Source organism: Zootoca vivipara, chromosome Z2, assembly GCF_965207765.1.
Source record: "Zootoca vivipara chromosome Z2, rZooViv2.hap1.1, whole genome shotgun sequence".
Classification (NCBI taxonomy): domain Eukaryota; kingdom Metazoa; phylum Chordata; class Lepidosauria; order Squamata; family Lacertidae; genus Zootoca; species Zootoca vivipara.
Genome location: NC_142585.1, coordinates 33446201 through 33466289, shown reverse-complemented (window position 1 = coordinate 33466289; position 20089 = coordinate 33446201). Strand labels below are relative to the sequence as shown.

The following is a 20089-nucleotide window of genomic DNA, read 5'->3' as shown; positions in this document are numbered from 1 at the left end:
AGCTGGGCATATGTGCTTCCTGCAGCCTGTCCTGTACCTCCTAAATTAGTCTCAGCTGCAGCACAGGATGCTAAGATTCAAATGCCAGTGTGGGCAGCTTTTGTATATGGGATTTCAATGAATGTCAGCTTGCCTTTTGCCTCTGAAAGGCCGTGGCTCACTGGTAGAGCATCTGCTTTGCATGTAGAAGGTCCTAGGTTCAACCCTCGGCAGTATTTCCAGGTGGGGCTGGGATAGCCTGGCCAGGTACCACAGAGAGACCGGCTGCCAGTCAGTGTTGACAACACTGAGCAAGGCAGACTAATGGTTTGACTCCGTACAAGGCACCACTCTGCATTCCTATTTAATCCAGCCCTTTATTCAGAAACCACAAGGACTAGAACCCTGCTTGCAAGAAGGCCCCAGGTTCGATCCCTGCCATCTCCTGGTAGGGCTGGGAGAAATTCCCTTCCTGAAACCCTGGAAAGACACTCCCAGTCAGTGTCAACAATATTGAGCTAGGTGGACCAATGGGTCTGACCTGGATATAGGTAAAGGTAAAGGGACCCCTGACCATTAGGTCCAGTCGTGACCGACTCTGGGGTTGCGCGCTCATCTCGCATTATTGGCCGAGGGAGCCGGCGTATAGCTTCCAGGTCATGTGGCCAGCATGACAAAGCTGCTTCTGGCAAACCAGAGCAGCACATGGAAACGCCGTTTACCTTCCTGCTATAGCGGTTCCTATTTATCTACTTGCATTTTGATGTGCTTTCGAACTGCTAGGTTGGCAGGAGCTGGGACCAAGCAGCGGGAGCTCACCCCGTCACAGGGATTCGAACCGCCGACCTTCTGATCAGCAAGCCCTATGCTCAGTGGTTTAGCCCACAGCGCCACCTGGGTCCCTTGACCTGGATATACCATTGATTAAAATGAGATGGGGGTTGAGCAATGAAGGTATTTTGCTTCTATCCAAAACTAGCAGTCAACTCCTAACCACAATTAATGAGATTCAAGGGTCTTTTTCTCAGGTAAATGGGGTTAGGGTTGCAGACTGTCTCTAAAACCTGTCCCATGCTTTTATGGGCCTGAAATATCCCTACCTGGGCCACAGACTGTGGATTTGATTCCGGTTTTCTCCAGCACTGGAACTCGGTTGATGGCGCCTTCAATGTGCTGCATAAACACATCCCAATCCAGATCGAAGAGGCCAAAAGCAAACTTGTCCAGCACCTGAAAAAGCCAGCATGCTCATTTCCAAATGTCCTGCCCTCTCAATAAGTTTTCAAAGATGGGGATGCAGTAATGGACAGCTGTGATTGCCAGTCCAATACAGTACTGTCCTGCTTTGGTCAAGACAGAAGCCCATGTCCTTCATTTCAGGAAGGAGAGCGCTATTGAGGGCCACTAGCCATGACTGCTATGCTCTGCCTCTATGAACAGAGGCAAAAATGCTTCTGAATACCTGTTGCTGGAAACCACTGGAGGGGAAGAGGGCTCTTGTGCTCAGAACCTGCTTGTGGGTTTCTCACTTGGTCATTTGAACAGGATGCTGGACTAGATGGGCCACTGGCCTGATACAGAAGGCTTTTCTTATGTTCTTATTCATACCAAGCCTGATCTGTCCATACGGCCTGCCCATTACAGGTGACAGTGCTGCAATCCCTTTCTCCACCTCAAGGAGGGGCTCCACTATCTGTACAAGAGTCCGCACACAGCTATCTTAAGCAGGGACTGCTTCACACACCAGAAGGTTCTTTGTGCAGCAAGCCCTGGAATTTTAACGACACCTCTTCAAGGTAGACCAAGATGGTGCCTTCAAAATCCTCCAGAAACATCTCTGATTTCAAACTCATCTGGGTTTTTAAAATGCAGTGTTTTAAGCACCTTGTTCAAGGCACACAAGCACACACCTCTTCCCAGCCTCGTGCAGTGCTGTGATTTTTAAAATTCCTTATGAACACCACTCACCTCCTCCCAGAAGATGGGATTTGACTCATATCCGCCCACAGAAAGGGCATCGCCTTGGAGACGCAGATACACGGAGGTGTCATGATCTCGAACATTTGGCATGTTCTAAAAATACCCAAAGAGGAAAAACTAACAAATCTGGGGGAAGACACAGCATGTTCACATATACACACACACAGTGTTTGTTTGCTTGCTTGCTTGTTTTTAACTGTGTACCTTAGTCACCTGGTGCCCAATCTTTTTTATTATTATTTTCCTGGGTGCTTTACAATCATTTTAAGGCCTACTGTGATTTTAAGAGCTCTGTTAGCAGAATGTATGTTTTTTTTCTGCTCCTGGATTTATTTATTTATAGATTGTTTATAAATGACAATATACATTATGGCGATGTACAGCAAAATTGCCAACTTTGTAAAATTATAAAATCATAAAATGCAGACCAAACGGCCATCAATGAATTAAATTAATTTCCTAAAATCACTTTCAGGGGGGGAGGGGGGCTTTCAACGGGTGATGAAATATCAGAATCTTAGGTGCTGTCTGATTTCAACAGAAGCACTGTATGTATATGGTTTGTTTTGTAGTGAGGATGCTTGGCTATGGCAAGAACAGGATGCTAGACTCAGTGGGCTTGCATTGTCATCCTGCCAGGCTTTCCATATGCTCTGTCCCCTGACCGATCTGTCCCCTTTGACACCCCAGAGTCTCACTCCAGAAGCTCTTGATTCATTGGGATGTTTTAGGGTAGATGTAAACCCCATGGTAAAGCTAGAACAACTGAGCAGCCTTGCCTGGTGCTCTGGTGACCTCCCGTCCATACTACAAGAGTGCATTGTATGTGGGGCTGCCCTTGAAGTCAATCTGGAGTATATAGCTAATGCAGAACAAGGCTGCCAGGCAGATATGTGGGGCAGCCTGATGAGAATCACTAGTTTAGATGCTGAAATCACTTGTTTAGATAGTGTTATTGCTTTGAACTGTTTTTGCAAAAACATTTTTAATGATGCGTTTGCTGCCCTGGGCTCCTTTGGGAGGAAAGGCAAGATACAAAATTAGTGGTAGTAATTGGTGGTGGTGATAGTGGTAGCAACCAAAGTAACAGACACCCATCTGATTAGACTTACCCAGTGGCCCCTGGAGGGGCTAGAGTAAAGTGAGAAGCATAGGATCCTACATCGGCTACACTGTAAAGCAATTTGGTGAAGAAGAAAAGGATACACAAACACCAACCCGCCCCTAAAGGATCTGAGCAAAATAAAAAAATTTCCTTCAGTAGCACCTTAAAGACCAACTAAGTTTATATTTTGGTATGAGCTTTCGTGTGCATGCACACTTCTTCAGATACACGAAAGCTCATACCAAAATATAAACTTAGTTGGTCTTTAAGGTGCTACTGAAGGAAAAAAATTTATTTTGCTTCGACTCAGACCAACACGGCTACCTACCTGTAACTAAAGGATCTGAGACATCTTCCACAGCAATCACTGATGCAAAGCACCAGCCTCTTCTGGGCTGCATTAGAGGGTCTTAGAAGGACATCTAGTGGCAACTTGAGGAATAAACCTTCTCGAGACTGCCTAAAATGACAGGCAGGCACCCATCACAAAATTCAGTGCAGACCCTGATTTGGGGCTTTGTAAAATAGCCCAACTTCATAGAAGCAGCTTCATTGGCTTGCCAATTCAGCTTGGGGTCTGTCTGAGCCAGTTTCATTTCCCCACTATTCATCACTGGAGGGAGGTGGATTGTGGGGGGTGGGGGACTGCAGCTATTTTCCTTATCACAGGACAAAATTTGCAAGCTTGGTGTAGCCCCATCAAATTGCAGATTACACACACACACACACCACACCACACCACACCACACCACACCACACCACACCACACCACACCACACCACACACCGGAACATAACATTTTTTTTCAGCAGAATTGGATGAAATTTGCAGGCATGATTGTCCCTTCCAGAGGCACAGATCCCACCAAATTTCAGAAGAATAGGTGCAGCGGTTTTCTTGCAGGGGTAGCCATTACAGTTTCAGGTTGGGTTAAAACAAAAATCACCTAATCTCCCCTAACATTTTGCTAGTCAGTAATCCAGAATAATGTCTAATAATTTCAGTGGTTCTACTCTGCATATGACTGGTTGGATAAGACCCAATATTTATACCACACTCTTCAATCAATAAAAACCATGAGCAATCTTCAACAAAGGAAAATGCTGTGGTACACACGAGAGAGAAACCAAGGAAATTAGAAAGCACTGCATTAAGAACTAGTATCTGCAATCCACTAACCTGGATCCCTTCTATCCTCTCTGTGACGACATAGGCATGGTGCATCGCCACAAGCGGCACATTGACACCGGCCATCTTCCCCAAGGATTGGGCCCACACACCTGTTGGGAGAAGGAAGATTTACCATTGGATGACCATAGTAATCAGGGGTGCCTTTGGGGTGGGAAAGACTTGTTGGTGCACTGAGTTCACATCAGCTTCTGGTTTGCTTGACAAAGGCCATAGCTCTTTGCATGAAGAAGACTCCATTAGTACTGGGAAAGTCTTCACAGTGGTACCTCGCAAGACGAATGCCCTGCAAAACGAATTTTTCGCAAGACGAATGCGTCTTGTGATCTGATGGTGACTCGCAAGACGAATTCGTTTTGCGAAAAATTCATCTTGCGAAGTGCGGTTTCCCATAGGAATGCATTGAAATTTCATTAATGCGTTCCTATGGGCAAAAAATGCAGGGCCACCCAAGATGGACAGGTCATAGTGGAGAGTTTTGACTAAATGTGATCCACCTGGAGAAGGAACTGGCAAGCCACTCCAGTATCCCTGCCAAGAAAACTCCATGGACAAAGACAACTATGGTTTTCCCAGTAGTGATGTATGGAAGTGAGAGCTGGACCATAAAGAAGGCTGATCACCGAAGAATTGATGCTTTTGAATTATGGTGCTGGAGGAGACTCTTGAGAGTCCCATGGACTGCAATAAGATCAAACCTATCCATTCTGAAGGAAATCAGCCCTGAGTGCTCACTGGAAGGACAGATCCTGAAGCTGAGGCTCCAATACTTTGGCCACCTCATGAGAAGAGAAGAATCCTTGGAAAAGACCCTGATGTTGGGAAAGATTGAGGTAATTGGAGAAGGGGACGACAGAGGACAAGATGGTTGGACAGTGTTCTCGAAGCTACGAACATGAGTTTGACCAAACTGCGGGAGGCAGTGCAAGACAGGAGTGCCTGGCGTGCTATGGTCCATGGGGTCACGAAGAGTCGGACACGACTAAACGACTAAACAACAACAACAAATGGGCAAAAAAAGAAATTTCAATGCATTCCTATGGGAAACTGCGATTCGCAAGGCGAATTTTTCGCAAAACAAATTGACTTGCAGAACGAATTAAATTCGTCTTGCAAGGCACCACTGAATCTGAAACCCTGGACAGCAGCTACCAGGCAGTGTAGAGCTAGAAGGACTAGTGGTCTGACTCAGGATAAGGCAGCACACTGGCAGAGCATGCAGAAGGTCCCAGATTCAGTCCCTAATGGCATCTCCAGGTAGGGCTGGGAGAGATCCACTGTCTGAAACCCTGGAGAGCTGCTGCCAGTCAACGTAGACAATGCTAATTGAGATGGACCAAGATAGAAGGAACCCCAATGGATCGTGGTTCTAGAATCTGGGGGGGGGAGGGGACACTTTTCTTACCCATGCAGTTTACCACGCAGGGCGTCTGGATGGTTCCATGGTCTGTCACTACAGCTGCTGCCCGTCGGACTCCCAGATCATCCTCCCTTAATTCAATGCCTATCACAGGGCAATTCTCAATAACCTAGACAAAGCAAAGTGACAAAGAAGCTGCATGGTTTTCCCCCCTGCCCTTAAACCCCACCCTTCTTCAAGGAGGCATACACAATTCTCCCCCTCTTCATTTTATCCTCGCAACAACCCTGTGAGGTAGGTTAGGATAAGAGACAATTACTGACCCAAGGTCACCCAGTGAGCTTCATGGCCCTTGTGACTCACCAGAGCTCCTCGGGCGGTGGCTGCCCGGGCGAGGGTCGTACAGGTCCCAGCAGGATCCATCGTGCCATCCTTGGGGACGTAGAGTGTGCCATAGAGGTCATCCACGTTCATCAAGGGATACAAGTCCTTTGTTTCCCCAGGCGACAGGACATACGATTCAATACCATAAACTTTACCTAGCTGGAAAGCATATCAAGAGGAGGGGTGTCTCACAAAACAACATCCAAGAGACTGACTAGTGGATCAAGCAGAGATCTATCTAGTTCTGTCCCGACAGCAGCCAGCTAAATGCCCCAATGGGAAACCTGCAAGCAGGACCTGAAATGGGACAGAATTAGCTCCTCAAGCCCTCCCTATTCTTCTCAACACAGGAGAAGAACCAGCTAGGACATTTTCTACTTACAGACATAAGCCTCTTGTATTCGTCCAATCTTTGCTTGTTCGAGGCAATGAAGAGGCCACCATTTTGAATCCATCCCGTATGGAGGCCTGTCTCCTGCTCTAGGTCCTGGCTAACGATGGTACGAGTATGAGCCAACAGTTCAACCTCCACATCACTGGGGCGCAATTGCCACAGCAGGCCTAAGCGAGACAGGAAGGGAAGGAAGTAAACCATTATTCAATATGGATGCAAGAAGGCGTCAGTTTCCATTGTGACCCAGGTTCAGCACACGAAGCTGTTTCCATTCCACGATGGTTCAGTTTGCAAACCGAAGACAACAATAGCAAATACCGATTTATATTTGCTGGATCTGTTTCTGTTCCAGACATGGGGCAAGTAAGGCAACACTGACCGTTTTTCCGATTCCTGTTTCCATCAGAATTTTCTGGCATCCCTATTCTTCAATGAGCAGGGGAAATTGGAAATTGTGCCACATTTACCGTAAGGCATGCATAAACTATCAGCGATCAGGATCTCTTGTCTCTGCCAGGAGAGGGGAGCATCCTCTATGAGCACAGGGATGAAATTCCTCAGAAAAGAATAACTGTCGCTGACATCCCTCCTGCAGGAGGCAGAGATGGCCATCAACTTGGACGGCGTGAAAACAGGATTAGACAAATTAATGGAGGAGGAGGCAGCTATGAATGGCTACTAGCCATGATGTCTATGTTCTGCCTGCACTGACAGAGGTGGTACACCTCCAAATCCCAGTTGCTAAGAACTGCAGGTGGGCAGAGTGCTGTTGTTTCCAAGACCTGCTTGTGGGCTTCCCACAGGCATATCTGGTTGGCAACTGTGAAAACAGGATGCTGGACTAGTTGGGCCATTGGCCTGATCCAGCAAAGTTCTACTAACGTTCTTAAATTCAGGCATCCTCTACAGCAGACCCTAAGCTGCAGCGCTGCCTCCCCCACAGGGTCACTGTGAGGATAAAATAGAGGGGGTGGTGCAGAGACATGTGAACACCAACCTGAGCTCTTTGGAGAAAAAGTGGGGCAGAAATTTGATAAAACAAACAAATAAATAAATATTGGAAGCTTTAAAAAAATGCATTGTAGTTTTTGCCTTCTTACTTTATGGCTGAATCATTAAGTTGATTCTTGGGTGTTTTTTACATTGTAGTTTTGTTTTGTTTTTTTACTTTATGACAGATTCATTAAGTTATTTATTGGACCCAGGTGGGGCTTTTTTGTCATTTTTGAATATTGCTGTTTTTCTGTTTATTTTTATTACTTCATTCCCTTCTCTAAGATTGAAGAGCAGGCTACAAATACTGTAAATGAATGAATGAATGAATGAATGTACACAACCCATCTGACTGGGTTTCCCCAGCCACTGTGGGCAGCTTCCAGTGGATATAAAAAAAACATAATAAAACATCAAACATTAAAAACTTCGCTTCCCAGGGAAGTTTTTGCCTTCAGATGCCTTCTAAAAGTCAGATAGTTGTTTATTTCCTTGACATCTAATGGGAGGGTGTTCCACAGGGCGGGCGCCACTACCGAGAAGGCCCTATGCTTGGTTCCCTGTAACCTCACTTCTCACAGTGAAGGAACCGCCAGAAGGCTCTTGGCGCTGGACTTCAATGTCCAGGCTGAATGACAGAGATGGAGACACTCCTTCAGGTCATATCAGAAAAATAACAAATCATCATCATCATCATCATCATCTCTGGCACAGCCAGCAGACAGAGCCTCCACAGGCCTCTCCAGCAATCTAATTGGATTTCTTTTTCCTTTCCCTTTACCTGCTGTGTGCCAGGTGGTCCCTGAAGTCAAGCGGTCCCTCTCCAGTAAGACAACGTTAGTCACCCCCATCTTGGCAAGATGATAGGTAGTCTGGCACCCTAAGCTGCCTCCACCCACCACCACCACGTCAGCAGAAGCTGGGACTGGCTTGGTAGGCCCTTGGCCCTGAGGGGCCTCTTCCTTCAAGGTCTTCTGGTAAGGGACACTCTTTTCGGTCTGCTGGCCTGTATTCCTGCTGCTAAAGAGTCGTATGTGTCGCCAGGGACATGGCGATTGGAAGGAAGAGGCAATTCGAAATGCCTGCTTCAAGGTGGCCATGGCGATCTGGAGAAGAAAGAAAAGGCGTTGATGCAACTTGCCAATCTATGGAGTCAAAATCCTTTTCTTTAACAAAGGGGTGCTTATCCTTCCCAAGTCAATGTGTTTAGCCTCAGGGTAGCAGAAGCAAACACTGTTTTATTCCTGTAGTGATAAGGGTGTTAGAAGCAGTTGTAAAGGAAAGGTGATGGAGAGGAGGAGGAAGAGAAACTTCAACTTGGGTGCTTTTACACTTACATCATTCTCATGGTTATTTAAAAGGTTGGGGTGCTGTAAAATCATACAGTCCAGTGTCTAAAATTACCCAGCTGCACCTCTGTTTCTCTCTGAGGAATCCCAGCAAGCTTTAAAAAAAATCCGAAGCCCCCAGAACACATTCTCCCAGGCTGGCAAAGCCGCACGGAAGCCGTGCTGCGCACTTCAAGGGCAGGAGCACCGGAGCGATCTCCACGCCTCAGCGCAAGGGCGCCCGACCTGCTCAAGACAGCCCTGCTCAAAAACACTGCTCCATATTAAATGAACTATAAATAAGGCAACTAAACTCATATTCATGTTTTAACTTGTACTAGACACCTCTTAATTAAGTGTCTTCATTTGGCCAAGCCCAGGGGCAATTCAATTTCAGATAGCAGGGTTGTGGGGAGGGGTGTGTAGAAGGGTGGTTCTAGTCCCTGGAGGCTCAGGACTTTGGGTGTGTCTTTCCTTCATCTGAATCTCAAGTCAGAGAGTCTGCAGGAAGCAGAGGAGGTTCTGTCTCTGCACAGAACCAGGGAGAGGGAAAAGATGCCTGGACTGCTCCACAGCAGAAGCAGAATTCAAAGTCTCCCTGCTTGAAACCCTGGAGAATTGCTGACAGACATTGTTGACAATACTGAGCAATGTGAACCCCAGTGGTTTGGACTCTGCAGAAAGCAGCTTCCATTGTTTTGATAGGAGTTCTGCTATGCTTCCTTTTTCAATAATAATCCATTTACTTTTATCCTGCCTCTCGTTTTTGAAATTCTATTATTATTACTGGGTTATATCCAATGTTTGTACTACCTTTAATTGAAATTAATGGCATGACTCACTTAGGCCCATGAATTTTAATGCATCTGCTTCATGCGAGACAATCCATTATTATTTCATTTATATCCCACCTTTGTTGCCAAGAGCCAGCGGTTAGGAGCTTTGGACTTGCGTATGAAAGTTGGCCTGGTTTTATTTTCACCGCTCCCAATTCCAAGCTCCAGTGTGCACGCCCCCACCCCCTCCAGCCTCCTCCACTATTCCATCAGGGTGAGTTTCTTGGAATCCTGCACAGTCAACGAATTCCTCTGTCAAGCAGGCTTGGATCTCTGTTTTTGCAGTAGGGACCTGAGACTCTCATTTGCAAGACAAACACACACACACACACACACACACACACACACACACACACTTTTCCAATAGATGAAACCTTGTTTGAAAAATAGAAATTTTCCAACACAGCTCTCTGGTATGAATATAAACACCACAGCTTGAAAGAGACAGGATAGAACAAGGCAAATGCTTAAAATACACATTCCCATGCAATGCAGGAATTTCAGCTATAATATCCATGACCACCTCCCGAGGGAGTTCATTCCACTGCCTAACAGCTCTTACTGTCAGAAAGTTCTTTCTGAAATTGTTGGTACAGATTATACCATCCACAGCAGTAGAAAACAAACTTGTTCCATCTTCCATGTGGCAGCCCTTTGGATATTTGAAGATGGCTATCATATCTCCTCCTCTTTTCCAGGCTAAACATCCCCAACTCCCTCAGCCATTCCTCATAAGGCTTGGTTGCCAGACCCTCAATCAACTTGGTTGCCCTCTTCTGCACACCTTCCAGCTACTCAATATCCTTCTTAAATTGTGATGCCCAAAGTGGACACAGTACTCCAGGTGTGGTCTGACCAAGGCAGAATAGAGCAGTACTATGACTTCCTTCAGGGACGTGGGTGGCGCTGTGGTGTAAACCACAGGGCCTATTGCTTGTTCATCAGAAGGTTGGCAGATTGAATCCCCCTGATGAGGTGAGCTCCCATTGTTCAGTCCCTGCTCCTGCCAACCTAGTAGTTCGGAAGCACATCAAAGTGCAAGTAGATAAATAGGTACTGCTCTGGCGGGAAGGTAAACAGCGTTTCTGTGCGCTGCTCTGGTTTCGCCAGAAGCGGCTTAGTCATGCTGGCCACATGACCTGGAAAAAACTGTCTGTGGACAAAAGTCGGCTCCCTCGGCCAGTATAGCGAGATGAGCGCCGCAACCCCAGAGTCGTTCATGACTGGACTTAACTGTCAGGGGTCCTATACCTTTACCCTTGAGCAGGACACTAGGCTTCTGTTGATGCAATCTAGAATGTATTAGCTTTTCTTGCTGCTGCATCTCACTGTTGACTCATGTTCAGCTTGTGGTCTACTAAGATCCCAAGATCCTTTTCATATGTACTACTCACAAGCCAGTGTCCCCCATCTCATATTGGTGCATTATATATGCTTGCTTACTGAGACGTATATAAAAAGCTGACTTACAACAGGTCAAAAATAAAGGGCTTCTTCATGCAACAAAGAGTTATGGAACTTGCCTGCAGGAGGCAGTGATGGCCATCAACTTGGAAGCCCTTAAAAGAGGATTAGCCCCATTCATGCAGAATAAGGCTATCACGCTTTACACAGTCTATGCATGGAACACATAACACCCACTTCATGCACAGCTCACATGCATGCCAAAAACCACCCTCAAATGCAACAGAAAGGACAGTCAGCTCCATCCTGTTTACCTCTGAAGTCAGGTTGCTGCCGGACTCTTCTCTCTGGCTGCTAGAAATGCCGGGCTGGGCTGTCAACCACGCTGCTATTACACAAAAAAATTAAGCAAGAGTTGAAAGAGGACACCAGAGCAGAAGTGAAGGCAGCAGCTGCTGCTGCTATTAGCCAGGGGCTGCTAGTCCCAGAGTCCAGTCAGTGCATTTCTGGGAATGTGGAGTGGCGTGTACACAGCTCATGTGCATGGGCATAGCCAAGGGGGAGCAGGCAGGGGCAGCTGCCCACCCCAAACAATAAAAATCGATTTTAAAATGCATAGCTAACTGAGGTTCTCTACCCCACCCCCCGTAACAAAAGGTATGCACCCCTAACAAAAATCCTGGCTATGCCGATGCCCATGTGGACATATCCTACCTCAGAAGAAGAAGCTACATCTGTGCATCTGTGCTCATTTGGGCTGCAAGCTTTGGCAGAGTCTGGCTTGAAATAGAATCATATAATTCTACGCTCCAATGGGCAAGCGCAGATGTTTTTGGCACAATTAACAAAACCAGGGCATACCTTGCATTGAACTTTGCACAGTCCTAACTTGTGGGATTTGTTGATAGAAAATCTGTTGTCAGTGGCAGCACCGGGGGGGGGGGGGAGATTCATGGGGGCACAGCAGGGCAAAGTATATTTGTAAACTAACAGCATGTGTTAATAACCAGCAGTGTAGGTAGCAATTGTGAGAGGAAGCGAATTCCTTGTTTAGGGGGGTATTGCCCCCCACCATGCCACACATGTCTGTTTTATGGTTGCCATACATCTGGGATTTCCCGGACATATACAGAATTCTGCAGTCAGCAGCAATGTATGGGCTGGAATCGGGTTTTTTAAATAAAAAAATACAATAAAATTTTAATAACCTTGGGTTACAGACGCTTCAGGTTACAGATGCTTCAGGTTACATACTCTGCTAACCCAGAAATAGTACCTCGGGTTAAGAACTTTGCTTCAGGATGAGAACAGAAATCGTGTGGTGGCAGCGGAAGGTCCCATTGTTTCAGGTTAAGAACGGACCTCCAGAACGAAATAAGTTGTTAACCAGAGGTACCACTGTAATGTCCAGGAAAATCCGGATGTATGGCAGTGCTGTTTTTTGGCCCCAACAGCTTTGCCCCCTCCGCCGCCCCCAAAAAGGTCAACAATTTTTTTGTTTGATGGTTGTTTAATGAAACATCAGACAATATCATGCTGAAGGAGAGGGGGCAACTGAATGGATCTCCCCCCCCCAAAAAAAAGAAAATACATTGGGAAGATATTTGGGGCAGAAGTATATATCACAGGAACAGAGACTCATAAATGGCAGTTAATCCAAGTCTGCAAAGTGGATATCTATGTGTTCCCAAAGCTTTATACATAGCACTGGTCAGGTTTTCTAGATATTATTTTTTATATCACACCTTTTCCTCCACGGAGCTCAAAGCAGCGAACATGGTTCTCCCCCTCTCCATGCTACCTTCACAACAACCCTGTGATGAAGGGCTAGGTTGAGAGAGACAGCGACTGGCCCAATGCCCCCCAGTGAGACTCATGCTGCTGAGTTCAGGATTGACCCCCTGGTCTCTCCCAACGGTCTACTCTAACCACAGCTACATCAGCCTTCCAATGTACATATAGCCACTTTTACAGAGCTCTCTGCCCCACCGAGCTTACAATCCATTTGTTTCAGAACTGGAAGGAAACAACCGAAGGAGGAGGAGAAGGAAAGGCAAACAGTAGCAGAAGGAAAAGAGAGAGAGAGAGAAAGTGAGAGAAAAAGAGGTGTGTGAAAGAGAGAGAGAAAGTGCATGTGCCAGTGCATGAGAATGTGTCCCTAAGTGTTCGTGTGTGAGAGAGAGAGGATTATACCTTTGCTTCTTTCTGAGCTCTTTCAACAGCACCCCACTTCTCTCCCGCGCCAGCAAACGAGGCAACTTTACAGCTATAACTATTCCTTGTAAGAACAATCAAATGTGGGCAGTGTCGGCTAGCTGGGCTCTTATTGGACAAGAGACTGGAGAGGGAGGGGTTTGCCACAGTGCAGCTGAGGAAGGAGGGGCTGGCTGTGTTGAAACTGGGTTAAAGAGCCAGACCTACTCCAGAGGGGAAAGAGGGGCGGCTCAGGGATCACCTTCCGAGCCAGCTTTACACATTGCGATATTCTGTCGGTTGTAGGCTGTGCATTTTCTGAGCTCTGCAAAAAATCCTGTGCACCAATTAAGGAGGAAACTTTTCCTTTCAATAACGTTTCCTTTATTCTATTTGTATAATAGTATTTCTATTATACAAGACAGGAGTGCCTAGCGTGCTATGGTCCATGGGGTCACGAAGAGTCGGACATGACTAAACGACTAAACAACAACAACAATTTCTATTACACCCCCTTGCAAAACATTAGGGAGTTGTCCAGCAAGGTAGAAAATCTTTAAAAGCAGTACGAAGCAAGTCTTGAAAACGACTGGCTAGACAGAAAATCTTTTTAAACAATTGCTTCTGTCTGTCAATGTAAGCGAAAGGTCTTCAAGAGTCACCTGAAAGGGAGAAGTTAGAGGCTGCCAGCCGCATCTCTGCAGGAAGAATGTTCCATGCAGCATGGGAACAGCGACACCAAACACAGGGCTCCCACGGGAGGTGGCTCTTAACAGGGTGGATGACTAACTTGTAAACCACTTAGAGGTTTTATTACAATCAAGTGGTAAACTTACTTGAATATACACATAAATGAGTTAATTACCTCCAAGCAGAGCTGTGTGGCACAATAAAGGGCTATCAGACTTGCAAGCAAAGGGAAAGTTCAAAGTTTCAGAATTTATTTATTTTGAAGAATAATTATATTCTGCCATTCATAAAAGAAATCAAAGCTGTTTAAAATAGCAGCACCATCCCCGATACAATAAAAAAATGAATGTTCTCAGTTGTGTGCATAAGCTTTCTGGAATAGACGGGTTTTCAGCAGAGTTTGAAAAGTTAAAACAGAAGGTGCTTGCTGAATTGGGCATGTGAGCCTGCCAATGTTTTCCAAAAGGAGCTGAATTTAGGGCCTTCTGGCTGCTTGCCCCTAGACTTTGGAACTCCCTTCCTCTCGAAGCCAGACTAGCTTTTTTCCTGTTGACTGGCAGGTGAGGATTTTCTTGTTCCAACAAGAACAATAATTGACTACTTTAATGAAAGAGCTGGTGCTGTGCTGTTTTTATTGTAATTTTCTATATGTTTATAATAGTCTATGTAAAAATTAGTGTGCACATGCGGGGCAGTGGAGAGGAAAAAACAAAATTAAGAACAGAAGCAGAAATATCTTGTTACTGGGGTAAAGGAAAGCAAGAAACACACAGCACAGGACATACATACAGACATGGTCCATTCCTGGAACATTCTCCCTGCCCCCATAAAGCTAGGTGACTCTTAAGGAAGAAGGGGGTTGCCTGAAGGGGGGGGGAGTAAAAAAACAAGAGGGGGGAGGGATGCTGGAGTGGAAGGAGAGAGAGAAACAGATGACACTCCCCACTTTCAGGGTTATTTTTACATCTTTCCATATAGGACTGGGGGGGCTCTAAAATGGAGGAAGGTGCTGGTGGAATTTTTTTGTAAGGGGGGGGCATTACAAAAAGGCAGAAAAAAGCTACAGGAGGGGACACTCATACACTTCCAAGCCATTTTGCTGTTTTCTTGCATTTCTCAATCCCTCTGTGTAAAACCACAGAGATGTTAGAGGGGGAGTATTACGAGCGAGGAACCCTGTTGCAACAGTTTTTTTATTCTTTAATAAACTGTACTTTGCTTTTGACAGCCTTAGTTTGGTCTCTGTCATTCTACGGCCAGCGGCAACATCGTGCCTGCTTGCCTGGATCCTTGGGCTCTCCCTGGGTCAGGATCCATTTCTCTGGGTTCATAGGAACCAGCTTAAATTTTACAACAATTGAAGGTGGGTTTTTTTGTTTGTTTTTTTGGTGTGTTTGTGTGGGAGGGAGATTTTATAAAGATAAACAATAGCAGCTAGCAGGCACCATTCAAAAGACTCAGATGCTACTCGGAAGAGGACCCAGGAGATGCGAGGAATAGAGAGAAAAGCAGCTGCTTTTGCATATATGTTTTCATTTTATCTTTAAAGCGGGGCAGCGGGTTTTTTGTTTTTGTTTTTATGAGAGAGGAGAGAGAGAGAGAGGTGCAGGACGATATGGACTGCAAGTAAATTAAGGGAAGGGGAGAAAAGAGGGGAGGAATGCTGCAGCTCACCGGCTGAAAACCAATGGTTTATTATGCTATGGTCTTAAAGCCTTCAGGCATTAACTAGACTAGAGCTAAGTGTCATGGACTGGATGAAGAGGAGTGGTGGAGGCGCCAGCCGGGGAAGCCCCAAGGGAAATCCCAGAGAAGGAAGGCTCAGAGCCCGGGGACTGGTGGTGGGACACTGAGGGGGGAGATTGGGAGGGAGTGCTGGATACTGAAGGGACAACAGGGTTCAGTGAGCAGAAGGAACCTGTGACAGGGAGAAGTTCAGACTCTGATGCTGAGGCAGAAGGGAAGGAGTGACAAGGGACTGCTGGAGAACCCAGAGAATCTCTCTCTCCTGCTACCACAAGCTTGTAGGGATCATATTTGGATTGGCGCTGACACACCACGCCGATCCTCTAAGGTAGAAGGAATAGCGCGGCAAACTGGCTATGTCAGAAAGGAAAACACGTGTAGCAGGACAGGTTGGGAGGCATGGGTCAGCAGGGCAACAGGTCACATGACAGTACTAGGAGAAACATGCTAGATCTGGACAGAACTGGATGAATCAGGACAAACCAGATGGGTCAAGCCAAGGAGGGCAACACAATGGGAATGAGGAGGGGGTGTTTATGGAGTGACATGTGCTTGGAGCATGGACAGAGGGCATGGCAAAACAACACGTGGGCTATGGAGGATGTCTTAGGGAGTGACCGGTTGTGACGTTACAGGAAACATCACCTTGTATGGGACTGCACTGCTGTAATTGGCTAGAAGTTACGCTATCGTTGTAATGATTAACTGTCATCCTGAGCTTTCAATAAAAGGAAGCGCTCAAGCTCCGCTCTTGGTCGCCTTCCCATTGAGTTCAACCTGCCTTGAGTCGTGTCGTCTTTGCCATTACAACAGAAGCTCCCCTCCCCGATGATCTCCAGGAATGCACAGGATAATGAGGAGGGCCTTTGAGACTTCCTGGAAAACATCTGGGAGAGCAGTCATCTTAGGAGGGGTGGAAGGCAGGCACCTTCAGCCCTGGCAACTGCTCTATAGGGGCAGGACCGACCGGGGAGTGTTGCTGAGTTACATATTTGTTCTTTGCATTAAGAGTTAACTTCACTGACAATGGAGATATGTTCCCTTTATTGCTGACCTGCATCTGACTCCAGCCCTGATACGAAGCGTGCTGGTTATATGAGGCTGATATTTATCCCAAAAAATTTAAGGGGGAGGATAGGTTAGTAACAGAGCCCCTGTGTTGCATGCAGAAGGACCCATGTTTAATCCTGGGCAATTCCAGGTGGGGGTGGCAGAGACCCCTGCCTGAAAGTCTGTAGAGCTGCTGCCAGTCAGTGTAGATAATAGTGAGCTAGATGGACCCAATGCTCTGACTCTGTAGAAGGCAGCTTCTTAGGTAGCTGCTTCCCTGGCAGCAAGACCTCTTGAAGTCTATGATCAAGTGAGCAACCTAAGAAGTACCTGGCAGGGGAGCCTCCACACTGTTGCCTGTTCTCTCCAGTCTTTCACAAGGGGCCTGGCCTGAAAGGGTGTGTGTGTGTGTGTGTGTGTGTGTGTGTGTGTATCACAGACACACACACACACTCCGTCTCAGTGTGTACTCAGAAGTGACATATCTAGATAAGGATATGGTTATTTCTTGGGTATTTCATAACTCTGTGGCTCCGATGTGATCTGCCCAATCACCAGCATGAGCAAGCAGCTACCAAAGGGTGATTGGTTGAAGGGTGATTGGATAGCAGAGCAGGTAGAAGAGATACCCCCCTCCCTGCTTTAACTCATGCAGGATTCTTGGCACTAACTGACAAAGAGTGTGACTTCTGAGAACCAGATGAAGATATCCGGAGGGCCACTTTTGCCCCTGAACCTGAGGTTTAGTTTGGGGTGCTTTTCATTAGGGAAAGCACTGTGGTGAAAACTAGCATTCATATCAGAAGAGAAATTGTTTCATAGACTATATATCTGTTTGGAGTGTCAGACTGGAGGAAACAATTGTTCAGACACCTGACACACGAGTTGGTTGAGGGTGTTTCTTTGCTGAAGTTCCAGCACTGAAGTGACCTCCCCAGGACACAAGCCTGGGCAGTGTGTGTGGAGCTCATGGGCTGCCCAGACGACCAGATCCCCCTCTTGGGCTTGCTGATGGGGTCCAAAGGAAAGCAGAGCAATATGTTTGGCACCAAGTTGGTTACAGGAGTTGCTCAGAGGCATACAAGGTGCCAGACAACTGCTTTAGGGACTCCACTCCAGATTTATGGTGGAAAAGTGGGATACAAATGTAAAATAAAATGAGGAGCATATGTTTTTACTCAGGTGCAAGTTTTGTCTAATGCAAATCAACAGTTCAGCATTTCTTCAGGAGAACATGAAAGTTTATTTATATAGCCGCTTCCATTGGAAATTTGATTTTAAGTGTTTGCCATTAAACCTCAGTGTGGAGGTGGCAAAAATATATCTCTTCGCTTTACTAAAAATGCATTTTCTCTCTCTCAAATCTTTTGCCAAGGGTCTGAGAGGGAGAGAATTTGGCACATAACCCTGTATTCTGTATCCAAACCCTGCCAGCTGTGGGAAGACAGGGACCTTCAGTCCCCACAACTGCCTCACCTACTGAGTAGAGTTGCTGTGTTCATTAGGCCTGGCACTCCTGAGCAGACCTTGTTTCTTCAAATAAAGAAGTGAAGTAAACTTCACTTGCTCCATGTGATTTATTGCTGGCTCACTCCTGACACCATCTAAAGGGTTGGGAGACATTCCATGGTCTATGGTCACTCAGGTGTACCCCTGTTGTCTGAGGAAACCCCCAGCAAGCTTAAGAGAAACACCAGGATCTCCTAGAGCACTTTCTCAAAAACAAAACAAAAACCAAAGCTCTGTATTAAAGTGTAAGGCGACTAAATCCACCATGTTTTAAATTGTATGCACCAAATGTCTCCTAAATCAGTGTCTCCTTTTGGCCAAGTCTAGAGGCAACACAATTTTGCAGAGGAGGGTTTGAAGAAAAATAATAATCTGTGGCTATAGTTGCTGAAGCCTCATAGGGGAATGCCTCTTTTAAATAGATGCATTCTTCCATCTATTGTATGCAACAGAATCATGGAATTGTAGAATTGGAAGGGACCCCAAGGGTCATCTAATTCAACCCCCTGTAAAGAATGTAGAGAAGGCAAATCTTTAAAAATGTAGTATAAACACTGACAACTGGGAAACACGGGGCTGTGAGCGCTCCAGTTGGAGAACAGCCTTTACCAAAGGTGTCATGGGCTTTGGAGAGACTCAAACTCAGGATGCAAGGGAGAAACGTGCTAAGAGGAAGGCACGCTTGGCAAATCCACACCGTGATCAACTCCCACCTGGAAACCAATGTCCCCACTGTGGAAGGACGTGTGGATCCAGAATTGGCCTCCACAGTCACTTACGGACACATTGTTAAAACCGTGTTTATGGAAGACAATCTTACTTGGCTACGAGTGATCGCCAAAGAAGAATAAGAGAGAATGCTACTTCTTAAAGTAGGATTGGCCATGATGGCTGCAGCTGATATTAGGTGAAGTCCAACGAATATGGTTCCCCACCCCTGATATAAGAGTGTGTTTCTTTTAAAACGGGGACACTTTCCCATTTCCTGCATGCAAGAGGAGAAATGCTGCTTCTTAGATCAGGGTTAGGGCAGGTGTGGCCCTCCAGATGTTGCTGAACTAGAACTCCTATCATCCGTGACTATTAGCCATACTGGCTGCTGGAAGTCCTGTCTATATATGGAGAGCACCACGTTGCCTCCCCCTGCTTTAGATCACATCCCACAACTGTGCCAAGATTCCGAGAAACAAATGCAGGTGATGGGAGCATCTTTGTGTCCTCAAGCAGCAGCTCTACCATTCCTATTTGCCTGACAATCACAACTGCAAATGGATTTTCAGTTCCTCTCCCCATCTATAAACCAGACTTCACATGATCTTATATTGAAGGGAGAGATTTGCCAATTGTGTTATTGAGCTAAGTCTGATCATATAGTCTGCATTGTATAATCCTGAGTGCATGTCTTAGCCACACACACACACACACACACTGCTTTCTTTGCCTCTCTGTGTGCCAAAGGGTAAGCCAGACAGAATGCCCTGCTAAGCTATCAAGGCTGGATGACTGTCTTGTCTGACGCTATCGCACTATCAGTCTGATGCACAGAGAACAGGCACTCAAGGCTGCTGGAAGATGCTACTGGGGTAGCATGAGTCAGCATGTGTTTATGCACAGGACCGGACACAGGAAGATCCATATATGTACTTGTGACCCCCTTGCGTGCACACATTTACAGAGGAGGGGGAAAGGAGCCCAAGGCGTGTATAAGAAGCTTTGCAATTTGTGTTTCTTCACTCTTGTCGTGAGCTGATCACCTTGAGTCTCTTATTAATAAGAAATTAAATTCTTTCTCTGAATTCAACCCCCGGTGTCATTATTGACTATCTCTGTCCTGCCTGGGCGCAACCTAAAGGACCCTTAGTAGCTGATAAGGCTACAATATAATCTCCCATCTTCCATCCGGCCCCAATTCAGGGGTAGTGCAAAAAGAACCAAACGAGAGCCAACAAA

General features: G+C 46.2%; 1 protein-coding gene across 2 annotated transcripts in view; it reads right to left on the bottom strand.

Annotated features, from left to right (window-relative positions):
* Positions 1 to 13280, bottom strand: part of SARDH (sarcosine dehydrogenase) — a 46625-nt gene extending 33345 nt beyond the window's left edge. Inside the window, exons 1-9 of one of the 2 annotated variants that reach the window (XR_015948696.1) lie at positions 13145 to 13261; positions 11266 to 11339; positions 8165 to 8489; positions 6379 to 6557; positions 5976 to 6155; positions 5658 to 5781; positions 4244 to 4344; positions 1948 to 2052; positions 1080 to 1209 (exon numbers count right to left, since the gene is read on the bottom strand). Coding sequence is in view for 1 of the 2 variants with exons in the window: in XM_035113124.3 (XP_034969015.2) it covers positions 1080 to 1209; positions 1948 to 2052; positions 4244 to 4344; positions 5658 to 5781; positions 5976 to 6155; positions 6379 to 6557; positions 8165 to 8483 (1138 nt within the window). In the remaining variant the exon portion in view is untranslated. Of the gene's footprint in view, positions 1 to 1079; positions 1210 to 1947; positions 2053 to 4243; positions 4345 to 5657; positions 5782 to 5975; positions 6156 to 6378; positions 6558 to 8164; positions 8490 to 11265; positions 11340 to 13144 lie in introns of both variants that reach the window. The other variant, XM_035113124.3, reaches the window with a different exon arrangement.
* Positions 13281 to 20089: the final 6809 nt, after the last annotated feature.